The 14,342-nt window shown below is 39.7% G+C and overlaps 1 protein-coding gene and 1 long non-coding RNA gene across 5 annotated transcripts in view; one reads left to right on the plus strand and one right to left on the minus strand.

Moving 5' to 3' along the window:
- The window catches only part of LOC147160963 (glutamate receptor 3), a 57,682-nt gene that overhangs the window by 17,257 nt on the left and 26,083 nt on the right, over nt 1-14,342 (minus strand). For all 4 annotated transcript variants that reach the window (XR_015097357.1, XM_086097939.1, XM_086097938.1 and 1 more), the window contains exons 4-10: nt 13,224-13,411; nt 7,191-7,244; nt 6,862-7,023; nt 6,598-6,765; nt 6,109-6,213; nt 2,991-3,098; nt 735-941 (exon numbers count right to left, since the gene is read on the minus strand). Coding sequence is in view for 3 of the 4 variants with exons in the window: in XM_086097939.1 (XP_085954065.1) it covers nt 735-941; nt 2,991-3,098; nt 6,109-6,213; nt 6,598-6,765; nt 6,862-7,023; nt 7,191-7,244; nt 13,224-13,411 (992 nt within the window). In the remaining variant the exon portion in view is untranslated. The remainder of the gene's footprint in view (nt 1-734; nt 942-2,990; nt 3,099-6,108; nt 6,214-6,597; nt 6,766-6,861; nt 7,024-7,190; nt 7,245-13,223; nt 13,412-14,342) is intronic.
- On the plus strand, nt 6,614-8,204 carry LOC147160964 (uncharacterized). Its single transcript, XR_015097358.1, has 2 exons — nt 6,614-7,029; nt 7,194-8,204. It is a non-coding gene; the product is annotated as an uncharacterized LOC147160964 (long non-coding RNA).

Genomic DNA, 14,342 nt, shown 5'->3' on the forward strand with positions numbered 1-14,342 from the left:
ACTCATATAAAACAGTCATACCAGCAAATATTTCTTAATATTTCTTTTTTTTTTCCTACTATGAGTTTTTTTTTTCTTCTTCTTTTTTTTTTAAGTATTTATTTTTTATGCAGTATTGCAATTTTTTATACAATATCGTGAGCTTTTTCCTGAAAATAATCACATTCGGGCCCTGCTAAAAATCAAAGCACGCACAGACGACATTAATGTCCATTCATAAGCGGTTCGGAGAAATGTGGGAGCTTAGAACATTCTGCAAAAAGCGAGAGAGAAAATGATCTCTCTGGGTGAGATGAGTCACCGGCATTTGTGTTGGTTGGTGTCTTTGTCTTGATCCAACTCTGCATTATGAATCAAGTAAGAGGGTTGCAAGACAGGGGCGGAGGAGCTTATGTGGGCAGTCCTTGAGATGTGAATCAGCCTGCACATTCACCTCTACTCGAACCCCCCGGCAATCACACTTACACTTTTTATGCAACGCGAGCGGAGGACGCTACACAAAAGCGTTCACATCTTGTTTTAAAGTAGGCAGCTAAAAAGTTGCACTTAATATTATAAATGGTGTTGCTTTTAGAAGTGGAGAGCTCTGCTCAAGAGTCATTGACCTGCGTTGACGCTTTACTTTGACGTCCTTTGCATGGCCTGTCAGCATTTTCGGCAAATTCTCATTTGACCCATAATCTTGTTAAACAACATTCAAAAAATAAAATCAAGTACATTCAACTGATACTTACCCCATAAACCAGTTCACCCACCATCCCGTTCCACGTCTTGGTCTCTGGATCCCTGGCTCCGTATTTGCCATCCGGAACTACCGACAGCTTATATTTTATCCCCACGTGCTTTGCAATTTCGGACGCTAAATCGACACAGTAGCCTTCATATCTGTCATTCCCGTCCATCTGCATATAGTTTTTCTTGTACATCACATACGGCGCTTCCTGTTAATCAGACACAGTTTGAGTTGAATGGTAGAGATCACACATTGTTGGACCTCAGCGGTCACACAGTGGCATGCACGCATGCTGCAGGGGGGGGGGGGGGGGGGCTGGGGGGGTTGAAGAGCAAGCACAAATGAAACAACACACCCGGTGGACGACTATCACACAGCATCAGTTTACAGCCACGCAATGTGAGGTGGGGGGGGGGGGGGGGGTCAACGCACGGCAAAAACAAAGCGGGCCGCTGCTGCAGTTAAGTGGCCAAGTGGGCCAGCGGAAAGAGTAGCGCACGAAGCAGGAAATCGGGGGGGCTCTCTCATACTATAAAGCTACAAGTTTGTGGGAGGGCGGGGCATGGGGCTGGATTGTGCGCGCGTGCGTTTATCAGCGTGGCACATGAGGGCGGGAGGGGCGGGGCAAGCTGACCAGAGCACTTTTCCTGTTCATAGAGTAAATGTCAGTGACAGAAGAGACACCGCAGACGCTCACGTGCAAACGTCGCGACGGACGTCGCGAGAGACAATTTAGTTGTCAATCTGTGTGGGATAATAATCCACTCGATGGCTTGATAGTATCACTTTCTAGACATTTTCATTCTTTATTTTTATGCTTTCATCATCTTGTCCCATCAAGCATCTACATACAAGTATGTGAATTCTGGATGTCCCTCTCTGAGTGTACTTAACTTGGTTGAAATTCAAGATGATATTTTAAGTTTTGCTGCGGTGAAAACGTTTTTTTCCCCCCTCTTTTTTTCCTTCGCATTTCACAACAACAAAAATGAAGAGTTTACGGAACTAATTGTCCCTTGTATTGTCTGTCCTCTTAACTTAAAGATATAAATGACAGAACTACAAACATTGTTGCCATAAATGTCAATAATTGTTTTATTTTAAAGTTGCCATCATTGTAAATGAGTCATTTACCTCATTAAATAACTGTAAATAAAAATATAATAATAAATAAAGATATAAAGTAACCTGTTTACATACAAGGTTTTTTTTTCCCCCAAACGTTTTATTTTTCTTGATGAGTATTTTGTTATGATTATGTAAGGTATGCTACTAAAACAAGTTTTACCGGATCTGATCCAGATTGTGTTATTTTACGGCCATTTCAATTTAACATGGAAAAATCCCATTGGACAGATGCTAATATATGTCAGTCAAATCTCATCAGATCAGGTGCTCATTTGCTGTTAATATTAATTGCTTAAATCCATATTCTGATGATATTCTCTTGGTATTAAATTATTGGGATGTCAAAAGGAAGTTAATAAATGAGATGACTGTGATAAAAAAAAAAGAAGAAAGAAGTAAAAACAGAAAGACAGCGATGAAAATAATGCATTCACGTTTCACATTGTGACTTTTTGAGAACATGTTCTGAATTTGTCTAGGATGCAAACACGATAGACAAAGTCAGAAGGAAGACGAGGCCGTGATTTTAAATGTAAGATAAGGCGCACCTTATTTTACATTTAAAGAGGCCTGATGATTCCACACTTGCTATGACTTGACCGTTATGAGGAGCAACACAAGAACTACTTTGGCTCTCCGTGGCTAAACCTTAAGAGGTGAACTTGATGTACATTTTGTGGTGCAAAAAAAAACAAACGGGGATAAGCAACCAAGGGCGGGCTGCCTTTGGTTGCTTATGTCCTCTCAAATCAGCTGCTTGGACGCTCTGTCACTGACCGCTTTACCCCTTGAGACGGAAACACTGTTACTTACGTACGCACTGAATGTGAATAGGTGTTTTTTTTTTTTTTTTAAATCTCTATTGTTATCGTTACCAATGCCGTTATTGTGATGTCACTACTACAACAGCCCACTGGAATATAAGAAAACCAAAATGCTTTGACACCCACACGGATACAGTTGAAACACTCTTTGTGAGTCGACTGTTTCAACATGTAGTGAGTGGATGGAAAGCAACTCAAAAGAAAATAGTTCTACCCTCCCAGGACAGATTGCAACAATGGACACCTTGACCTTGAGTGGCAGAAATCTTGGTGGTGAAACACTTAAAACCTGCTTGAGAGTGTACCATAATAGTAGTGACCACAATTGTTCGGTTTTCCACAGAAGACGACTCGTTGGTGACCTGCTGATCCATTATATATACAAATTTTTCGTATTCATTCCAGTAGCCGATCTGAAAAAACAACACAGATGGTGACAGTTATTACGAGAAAGAGAAAGAATATTTTCCCAAATGGTATTGTATGCTTTTGAAGGAAAATTTGTCAGCACTCCTCCACCACTTTACTAAACTTCCCAAGGTCCTCCATTTCCCACGAAACTATGAATTATGCTAATTTCAACATAACACAGTGAAAATGCAACACTTATAGCATGTCACCATTCATGTAGAGTATTTACAGAACATCTCATTTAATTTTGTTTAACATTTCATAATATCTTTTTATTGGACAGCATTAAAGAAATAATATTTTGTGAGATTGTCGTCAACCACACTGTGCAATATTTTCTTTTGTAATCCTTCTCACTTGAATGTTTACACTGACTTTTTTTTATTTATTGTAATATTTTTTAAATTGTAAACTTATTTACATTGCTTGGCCCTTCCTTTTCCCCTCAGTGTTTATCTTTCATTATTTAAAACTACTCTTGAGCTTTAAAAAAAAAAAAATCGAAATAGAGAAAGACTAGCAAAGAAGTTGATTTCTCAGTGCTAGCATTATGTTTATACGGCGCATATGACAAACATCTTGAATCTTTAATAAATCTAGTCAGTGTTTATTAATGTAAATGTACTGCGTTTTCAGAAAGAAGACATTATTTGGACACATTAGGTTTTCAATAGGCTATAGTTTTAGAATAATTATGAGAGTAATGTGCAGTTATGCATTTTAGTATTTTTTTTATGCTTAACAACAAACCAACAAAAAAGGATGCAAGACCAAAATGGTCATACATGATCCAGAAGCGAAAAATCTTTTTTGTTATATTTTCTTTTTTCCCAAAAATTATAATTGGACACAATCTTGGCAGTCAAAAATATTTGAATGGTATAAGAGCAAAATGTATTTTTTTGTGCAAGAAGACTTCTTTAGTCGCACGGATATTGTGGACTTCTGTAGATAATATGCCGATTATGGCGATACTATCGTTATGCCTGGCGCAATATGGTGATCGTACCGTTATGTCGAGAGTTAGTTTGTGGTGGTGCTCGCTTCATCACCTGGGCCTCGCTTCAGCTGAGTAGGAGGAAGCTATTCGCGGCTCTGCAAATCTCCTCTTACATAACCAGAAAGCAGCATGGGTCGAGTAAGACAAACTTCATGTTTTGCTGCTCCAATAATGCAACACACATTTCAGTAGGGTGTGATATAACCACTACCAAGGTTTTCTGCTTTATTCCTCTCATTTATTGCAGTGGGTTTTGGAAGGTGTGTTATCTGGTGGCATCATACTCCAAATACAATTTTATCATGAGGGTTTTGTTTCCTCTGTTTATTTTTGCGCAACTTTGTGCTATCTTCAGCTATATCAGCTATTAGTTAGCTCTCATTTTTGGTGAAAGTTGATACATTTTTTAACTGCTAAAAAGCTATGAGAAGCGTAAATAGGAGACTCGCTCTTACCTGGTGGTTGGTGTGCAACTTGTGAAGTCCTCTTAAAGGTTTAAAAACATTACAACGTATACATACAACATATAGGGATGGCTGAGAAACACTAAATTGGAGCTCGCTAAATTGCCTCATATCGATTTTATTGCATGATTACTGCATCGACAAAATATCAAAGTATTACAGGAGAGTTTGAGCCAGAGGGCAATAGTTATTCCAAAGTATAATCCAAAACTGCTGACAAGCCGAGATCAAGCGATACACGACACGTTTTTTTTGTCCGTTTAGACGACAACACGCACAGCGTCCAGCCGCCGTTTGTGTGCTGACGCGCAATCGATGTCTGCCTGTTTGTCACTGTCTCACCGACAATAAAAGAGTGACAGTTATTACTTCGTTCAAATCCAAAGTAAATGTTGGCCACGCGTGCACGTGGCAGATTTAACAGTCTCCTCAAGGATATTGAGGACAAAGGATGAGAGACTGATGCGCTGCTCAGCGTCAGTAACTGGGCGATTTCGTGTTGTTGCATTTTAATGGGTCATTTGGTGAGAACAGATGGACACGATGGCAGGATACAGAAGTCCTCGGAGAGGAGAGGTCAGCCATCTTGTAAAAAGTCCAGATGACCCGCTCACTGGGCTCACTTTTTAATACATATGTCACCGTGCAGTGTTACCCACTGCTAACTGTGAGTTTATCATCAGGTTGAAAGGCATTTAAACATCACGACAGCAGGGTTTAGTAAGCCAAACAGTGGAAAGCAGAGTTTCACCTTTTTATAACGGGACACTCACCAAATGTTCGGCAATCCAAATGTCCAAAAGTCCAGACAATTAGCAGTACATGAGACTTTTTGCCTCTGGTAAAAAGATCCCATCAATTTTGATTAAAGTTAGCTATTTCTTGTTAACATGTTAGCAACTGTTAGCATGTTATTAATTTGAAAAAGTAGGCTGACTAAAGGGCCTGATAACAAGTGAGTGCCATTTGTACTCAGGATGCTACTTCAGTTTATGCTAGCATACTAACTTAACATTTTATTAATTTTTATTTGCAATAATGTCTGACTACCGAGCATGCTGTAAAAATACATGTTAGTCCGCCTTTGTGCCTTTGGTGCTCAGGCTGCTACATAGTTTGAATCATGTTATCGTAGCAACTGCTAACATGTTAGCATTTTATCAATTCACAAATGAAATACCCAACTACAGGGCATAATGTCAAAAATCTTTAGCGATTAGCCTTCTGTTTTCCTTCCTCAGTTTGCCATCTCGCTATATGTTAGCATACCAACAGTGAGCATGCTAGCAATGTTCCTATCCCACTACACTACAATGCCTGTCCATTGAGACACGAGCTGTTCAGAATTAACATTATGAACCAATGCAGGTTGTTAGCATGATATATGTTAGCATGTTAAGTGTTACAAAGTTGGAATACCTCAATAGAGCAGGCTTAACCTCGCAACACTTTTGTCACAATTGCTGTGCTACAGGTTAGCAGCAAAAAGTACAATTGATAATTTAGCGACTTACTGTATCTGATGTCCTGGGCTAACAACTGACGTACCTTCCTTGGGCCTCCTGACTTCATTTCGTACACATCGATCGTGTAGTTAGCTCTTCGCCCGAATGTGTCAAATTGGATGTTTCCCGTCATGCCTTGAACTTGGACCTGGCAGGTACAACAGGGAGAATGGTTGAAACCCTGACTCTAATATACTCTACTAACCTTCTACAACACCACAAAAAAAACCGGAATGTTATCTGTGAAGAGGAGGAATTTTCAATGACGTTGAAGGAGTGAAATACACTTTAAATGACATCTTTTTTTTTTTTAGCAAGTCTGTACAAGCACGACACTAATATCAATGTTCAACAATGTACAAAGTAAATTCAAATTATTTGTCAAAGTATAAAACTGTAACAGTGTGGAACCTTCTGAATGGTCAGTTTTATTGTTTTGAGCTCTGACAATGAACCTTTGTACTGATCAGCTACGGCGAAAAACAATAAAACAAAACGAGTATTATCGAAATCCGCTTGTGAATGTACTCACCATTTTCAGAGCTCTCTCTATGTCAATGCCTTGACTCCAGGGCACAGCAGGATTAGCCAGGCAGTCGCCCGCACTCCCCCTGCGGGACACGTCCACACGCTGGCGTCGAAGGTAGCGAAAGGCCTCGGAGATGATGAGGATGGCATCATGGGTCAGTGCCGACGTGTACTGTTACACGCAAAACAAACCATCGGACGGTTATTTTAAACAGATTTCATAGAACAAAAGAAAAAGACTGAGCATTCCCGGCTCGGTCTCATCGACCTTTAGTGGAGTGTTTTTAGCTTCTGGGAATTCTCTTTCATCAAGCCGCTCCCAGCGTTGGAGGAACTGCTGCACAATGGCGCTGTCCGGGTTGATGATCTGGAAGCCTGTGATGTTGGCTCCGCCAGAAAAGACCCGGTCCAAACTCATGTTGGAAAAACCCTGCAGGTAAAAAAAAAGAGTACAACTGGCTGTTAGCTGATTCTATTTCATTTTGTTTAGATTTTAATCATTTAAACTTCAAGTACTGCTGAACAATCTAAGACTGAGCCAAGTTACCGTTTACGAGATGTGCTGTATATTGTTATTGTGTTGTGAACATTTCTCACCAGGTTGGCAAGGATATAGTGGTATCCTCTGGTGTTTTTGCCCGCAATCACCACCTACAAGGAAGAAATATTCAGTGAGTCACAGCTCCCAACCCTGACAAGTGATTCGAAGATTGAACAACAAAGACCTTTTAGTTTTAGTTTTAGAACACAAAAGCCAGAAAGAACCCAAAAATGAGCGAAAGAAGTGACATTTGCAGGGGAAACTTGTGAGCACATTTTCACATGCGAGTGTGTACGTGGGAGACACACAGAGGCGAGACGCCGCGGATGACACTGCCTGCTCCTTTCCATTAACTTCAACAAGTGAAATAAGGTCAAGGCTGCAGCAAAACTGCCCGCTCGCTCCGCTTGCTCTCCGCAGTGGGTCTCTCTCCCTTTTCCCCGTCTAACTGCCTCCTAATTAGCAGCAAAACATCCCTTGCACACATGCTTTTCACGGCTCCATATTGCAACTGTGTCGGTTTCTCCATATAAAAAATGGCATTGTGGAGGTGGTGAGTTGTGCTTTTTTAAAAAAAAATTTTTTATTCCTTTCGCTTTCTGTACACCCCCACAAAGCAGTCAGGGAATGCAATCATTTCAACTGCCCAGAGTGTCTTTCTAAGCATATACATGAATTCCACTTCCACAATCTCACACAAAATTCTGCCCCTCCAAAAATCTGTTTTGATTTGAGTTAGAAAGCTATCAATTTAATGTAATAAGCGTGTCGAATTGCACTGCATTAGACTGACAGTGGCACTGAAAATGGATGGATGGCGTCTCGCACTATTCTAGTTAATAATGTTTAGTATCACAAACGATGTACATTTTTTGTCCATTCGGCATCCATTGCCGCATTTGCAGTTTCAAATTTTTTGCCTGTTGTTGTTTTTTGTTTTGTTTTTCCTTGCCCTCTTGTGGTTCGATTAAGGGGGATGTCGTTGATATTTGTCAACTGTGGGCATGTGAAGCTCTTTGAGACTCTTGTGTGATTAAGGGCTATATAAATAAACTTGACTTGACTATGTACTTTATGCATAGAGTCATCTTTAGAGCAGCCATATATTTTTTTTCCTGTTGGCAATACATACCTCCAAATTATTTTGTTGCTCTGTAGCCCTTAAAGAAAAAGAAAAAAAAAATCTTAACCTGACCTTTTCTCCGTAATTCTGTTCAGCTGAAAATGGCATGACCAGGCTTGCTTTCCAATCACATGATCGGCCATTTTGAATAATTACACCAGTGTGTATGGATATTCTGCACATTTGCAATTTTTAAATTTGAATTCACAAACAAGTTAACACGGCATCTTTACTTTTATGCCTTACATATCTTGTTCTTGCCTTCTATTAGTGGATTTGTTCTGGGGGGGGGGGGGGGGGGAAGCATGTGGGCATAACAAATATTTTTAGGATCCTGATGCTCTAGTTTTATGGTCCCCTGGGATCACTGCTTTCTGTGAGTGCTTGAAACTGCCAGGAAGCTGCTGGAGGTCAGTGGAACGAACAGAGAGAGGAAAAAAAGCTTGGCTTCTAATCTAGAGCATACATGTACATATATAAAAAAATAAATCAATGAATAAAACACCAACCGCCCGCAAAATCTCCGCCTGCTTGATTATTGAATTGAATTGATACATTTGAATAAATAAATGTACATTTCTGTAATTAACTTGAAAATATGTACCGTAAGGGCTTCAACCGCAGTAGTGTGTGTGTGTGTGTGTGTGTGAGACACACATCTCCTGTCTGAGTGAGCAGGTTTGCTCGGTGCTATTTGATGTCGGGCCGCAGTCTGAATATTCCCAACGGAATCACATCTAATTACGCAGAATGGAGCCTGAGTTTAGTGTGGAGCTGGATGCGTGCCCAAGTGCCTTCAATAGGATTCGCCTCCCTACCCACTGATGGAAAATTCTCTTTGTTACGCTGATACACTGTTGGCTGCCTTCTTCGCATCTCCAGTGCTTGATAATGGTCCCTTTTCACCAGTCAGCTAATTATTCCTATCGTACTTAAAAAAAATATATATATATATATATATCGGAGTTGGAAGAGAACTGCCAAAAACTCTACACCAAAGCAAAACCAGGAAGTAAGGGCAGAGTGGTACAGCAAACAATGGCCCAAATATCAATGTAAGAAAAAAATAATAATAATCGCAGTGCTCCAATGTGGTCTTTGTGCCTGCTTTATTGTTGTTTTAAATGTTCACCTCTACTGTATTATATAAAATAATTATTTATAATTGCTGGTAACTTGTGAGAAGATATGTTTGACAGTCAATTATGAGGATCTGAAACGAAATGAAAAAGCCAGTTCAAAACAAACAAGGTGTCCACAAAAACATTGCGTACCTATTTGTGCATTCTCCTATCTCCCCCTGTTATTTATATGGTCGCTGATATGAATCATTTAGTATAGCCAGAAGGTTCAAATTGCTGTTTGACATGCACATTAGTCATCACTTCATATTGTTATGCTTTTTCTCTGTCAGAAGTGTTTTGATACCACCGATACTCCTTAGAATCGACTATAATCTTCAATTCAGGATAACAAAATGTACCATTCCCGTCAATATAAAATAAAAATACATTATTGTTTGTCCCAAATGACAAAATGAGGGGGAATTCCAGTTTTATGACACCAATGTGGATAGTAGCAACATGCAAGAAGATTAAGATAAATTCCTGCAACATATATGTATTTGCCTGAAAAGTAAAAAAAAAAAAGGCAAAACTTCTTGTCCATAATTCCAAAGTGAAAGTTTGGCACAAATACAACACTATGCAGCAGTATCATACATAGGGGTTATGTTTATGTATGTGTAACTGGGGCATAAGGATGAATTGAATTATGAGCAGTTCAAAACAGCAGTTAGCATTAGCATAACATCGTCAGACTTACGCTAGCAAATAAACAAATAAAATAAAACGTCAGGAAAAGCCAACTAGAATAGCTGAAATTTGTTTGGGGTTGATTAGAGACACGTTAAACGGTGGCAGGGTTGTGTTCACTCCCATTTGAACATGGCAACGTGGCCACTTATAAGAGAGGGTGTGCACACTTGTACAACCATATTTCCCTCTCAAAAATACTTTTTGCTTTTTTTTCAGTTTAGCTGTACAGGTTATAAGTCACATGAGTGTTTTTAAAGTTTTGAAAGGATTGATCAAGTTTCATGTTTTACATTACAAAAACTAGACATTTGAAAGGGGGTGTGTAAACTTTTTTTTATTTTTTTTAGCAAATGCTTAATTGAGGTTTACGAAGGCATAATGAGGTATGGTGAGGTCAAGCATCCAATTTTGAAAATGTTTCATTCCTCACGTGGACGACGTTGGGGGGCATTTGACTCTCCTGTTTATCCATAAGTGACGTTTTACAGGCGAAATTCCAAACTAAAATCAAACCAATGCTTCTTCTTCCCCTTGCCTTGGCCGAGCATTTCCGAGTCCCATCTTTCCCTCCACAGCTCCAGACAGTCCAGACTTACACAACATGGCACAATTCCCAAAAGCTCTCGGCCGTTTCACTATTTCCCCCTTTCCCCCCTCTCTCTCGCTGTCCACGATGCGGAAGAAGGCTGGCGGTAACTGGCCCCTGCGCCATCGTTTTTTTTTAGATCCACTGTGCTTCTATTATTGATGAAAGGCTTAAAGGTGTTTGTTGCTGTGATTTTGCAGCGGTGGGCAGGTAGACAGGTAGATGATACCTTTAAAAAGGTGCTTAGAGAGCCTGGTAGGAATGGGGAACATGTAACCAATATTGACACAAATATGTTCGACATGATGTAGAGCTACTGCACATGCAGGCGGATGTAGAGCAATTGGAAGAGTTTTTTTTTGCGTAGCATTTTGTGTAGCAGTTTTAATGAGAACCCGAAGAGCGATTCCAAAAAGAATCACGTGCGAAACGGTTGCTTTCTGACGCCCGCGTGATCTTGGCTGTTTGCTCACTCCAGCCTTTGTGAGAGATCTTCCCTCTGGCTAGGAGGATAGGCTATTTATAGTAAGCTCATTGTTGTTGCTGTTATGGGACAGTGTGTCCTACTTACATTTGGTGCTGATATTACATTAAAGCAAGTGTTGATGTCACAGCCCATAAAGAATTGTTCTCCCCCCTAACAAAAGCACGGCGAGCCTCTTTGGAGGGGGGGGACACTTGGCTGTCAGATGATGGTTTACGAGGTTTCACTTGAAGGCACCACAGGGTAGATATTTTCCCGGAGGAGCACTTGCCGCAATTATCTGATAGGATATTTACATCCTCCAAAGGCGCTATGTTTTTTATCTACAGCGTTTGGTATATCAAAATAGTATATATTTATGACAGTAAATTTAGAGATAATCATTATTACATTTCAGCAGTAGGATGATCCTTTTGGTTGACCTTCCGCAACATACTGATTTATTGACCATTAACAGCCAGCCAAACAATATTACAAATATTTAACATCTTTTATTTTGCTTTTAAAGACACTTTTTTTTTTTAGGCTTGCTTTGAATGATTTTACAGTTTAAATTATTCTATTGTATTAGCATACTGTATTTGCATTTATGATTTATTTTATTATATTAATCTTTTCCCTGTCCAATTTCTTTTTGGCTGTTTGTTTGCTTATGTGTATGTATTTTTATTTGTTTGTAAAACACTTTGCGCTGTATTGCATGAAAGGTGCTATATAATAATAATAATAATGATGATGATTATTATTATTATTTGTATTATTATTATTATGGAATAATAATAATATTAACAATAAATTATAATTATTATTATGACAAAAATATTTTGGGAATTACCAATGTTGTTAACGAAGGGCAGCTGTGCTGTGAAATAAACATTTGAAAAAAAATATTGAATGTAAACATGTTAAGCGTTGTACAGTACATTATTATGTTATGATTGATTCATACTGTATATAAATATATTGTATATATAAATGTATATAATATGTTGTTCCCATCCATCTGACTGCTTATCCTGTTCAGGGTCACGGGCGATTTGGAACTTTTCCCAACTGACTGGGCGAGAGGTTGTGTGCACACACTAGACTGGTCGTCAGTCAATCACGGGACTCTCTTAATTAATGAACATGTGCCTTGTCGTCGCTAATATATTCCCCTCCTGTCAGGGGAAATTAAGATGCAATGAAGGTCAGAAAAAAACACGCTAAATCAAGATTATCGAGGATCCTGACGCAAAGGTCGAGGCGTTTTTTTTTGTACATAAATATGTCAGCAAAGAACAGCAGGAAATAAGACGAGTTCAAATAAGAATAGAAACACACAAACAATCTTGAGCTATGAAAATATATCCACTTAAAGCCTCCAGTGGCTGGAATGTATTCCGCTGAGTTGTCGCAGCAAAGACAAACTCTGCGATGACGAGCGGCGCTAGCCGGCAGCTAACAGGCGTCCGCCCCGCGTACGCCATGGACCGGCGGCGAGCGCTTCCAATACGTTACCATCTCACTCTGTGTCGTGTCATGTGCGGGTCCGCACAACAGAGACACCTCAGGGGAAGTCAACTGTTTATAAAACACGGCAGCACACATTATTCAGCCCGTGGCTCACGCTAAAGAGCACATTTGAGCACATGCATCCTGCGAGCTAGCTATAAACCCCGCAATCCTTTCTTCACCATTATAAGACCAGAGCCGAGAAACAAACTCCAAACCTCTGAAGGAGAACTTGTAGAAGTACTTATCTTTAGTGTATATACAGTACATATTCTCCAATGTGCACTCACAGCGAGGAAGCACTCGGTGTGACTCATGCGGGACAACTGCAGTTCACCAAGGAAACAAATATGAGGAGGCTGTTTAATCCCCCCTCCTGCCTGAAGCATAGTTGACTTCAAACAAGCAGCAACAAATAATAACAAACTTGCAACGGCGCAACCCTTTTTTTTCTCTCTCTCCACGTTTTAACACATCCTCTACATGAAAACCATGACATCTGATTTCACCAGATGCACTTGGATTCCCAAAAATAGCAGAAAGAAGAGATTGAAAAAAATATCATTCGGAAAGTTGTCTCACTACCTGCTCTAGAATGGAGTTGATCCTGTTCACCTCACAGTCGACGAGGAAGCGTTTCTCCTGCCGGCGGTCCATCTCCTCAACGATGCGCCGATACTCGGTGGGGTCCACGATGTTCCCCACTGAGCGAGCCGTCACCTGCCAGTTGTTAGCTACGGCCGACTCCATGATGGCCTGGAGGATGGCAAAACCTGCAAGAAGAACACAAGGGCCACATTTAGCTGTAGCTGCATTAGCATTGAGCCATCCATGCATTTTTTCCACTATGTTTTATTCACTCTCACCTTTTGAAAAAATGTATTTCTTGATTTAATATGTACCAACATATTTTAAGACTAAACTGCTTTTGTGTGGTGAGGAGGAAAAATAAATTCAACCAGACTACTTTTATACTGTTCTCAGAGGCCGCGACAGCGCCATTTATAGGGCTATAAAATATAAAAATCGGGATTATTTTTGCTTAATTTTGAAATCAATTAATAAACACAATATTCAAAACATATATTGAAGGCTAAATGTAGCCTAAAATAACATACAAAATTACAATTTGTAACAAATACAGTGAAGTTGATTCACTCCCCTCCTGACAAATATTACTAACTTTTTGCTGAAAAACTCCCCTATTTATGCCCGTCTGCATAATTTTTGTGCTCTTTATGTACACACTGCTCCTTCTAAGGTACCATGTTTGCTAACGTGCTAAACAGCTAACGTGTGCCACCAGCTGATATCACACTGAAGATTTAAGTAAAGGTCTGACAGTCAAAAATGTAATAAAATGCCCAATATAGGAAAGTAGTAGTTGGTACTTGTATCAACTGCAAACCGACAACTTACTGTACATGATTTATTTTCAAGGGTAATGTCGTGAAATGAGTTAGCGCAGCTTCGTACAGTATTGTGCTGTACTCGACCTTTTTAGCTTTCCAAAAAATGTCGTTAAAAAGCAGTGGCAATCAAAAAGTGAACTGTACAGTATCTCCATAACAGCAGAATTTATGATAAAGCTAATCTCATCGGTTTTGTGCAGGTGTACCTAAAAAACTGGCAGCTGAGTGACTAATCTGCAGTCAAAATGCTGAGCTGAAAAAAGCACTTTAGTGAGCACAATAGGTGTACAGG

The sequence above is a fragment of the Leptonotus elevatus genome, chromosome 16 (genome assembly GCF_054856555.1).
Source record: "Leptonotus elevatus isolate MCC_2025b chromosome 16, RoL_Lele_1.0, whole genome shotgun sequence".
NCBI classification, from domain to species: domain Eukaryota; kingdom Metazoa; phylum Chordata; class Actinopteri; order Syngnathiformes; family Syngnathidae; genus Leptonotus; species Leptonotus elevatus.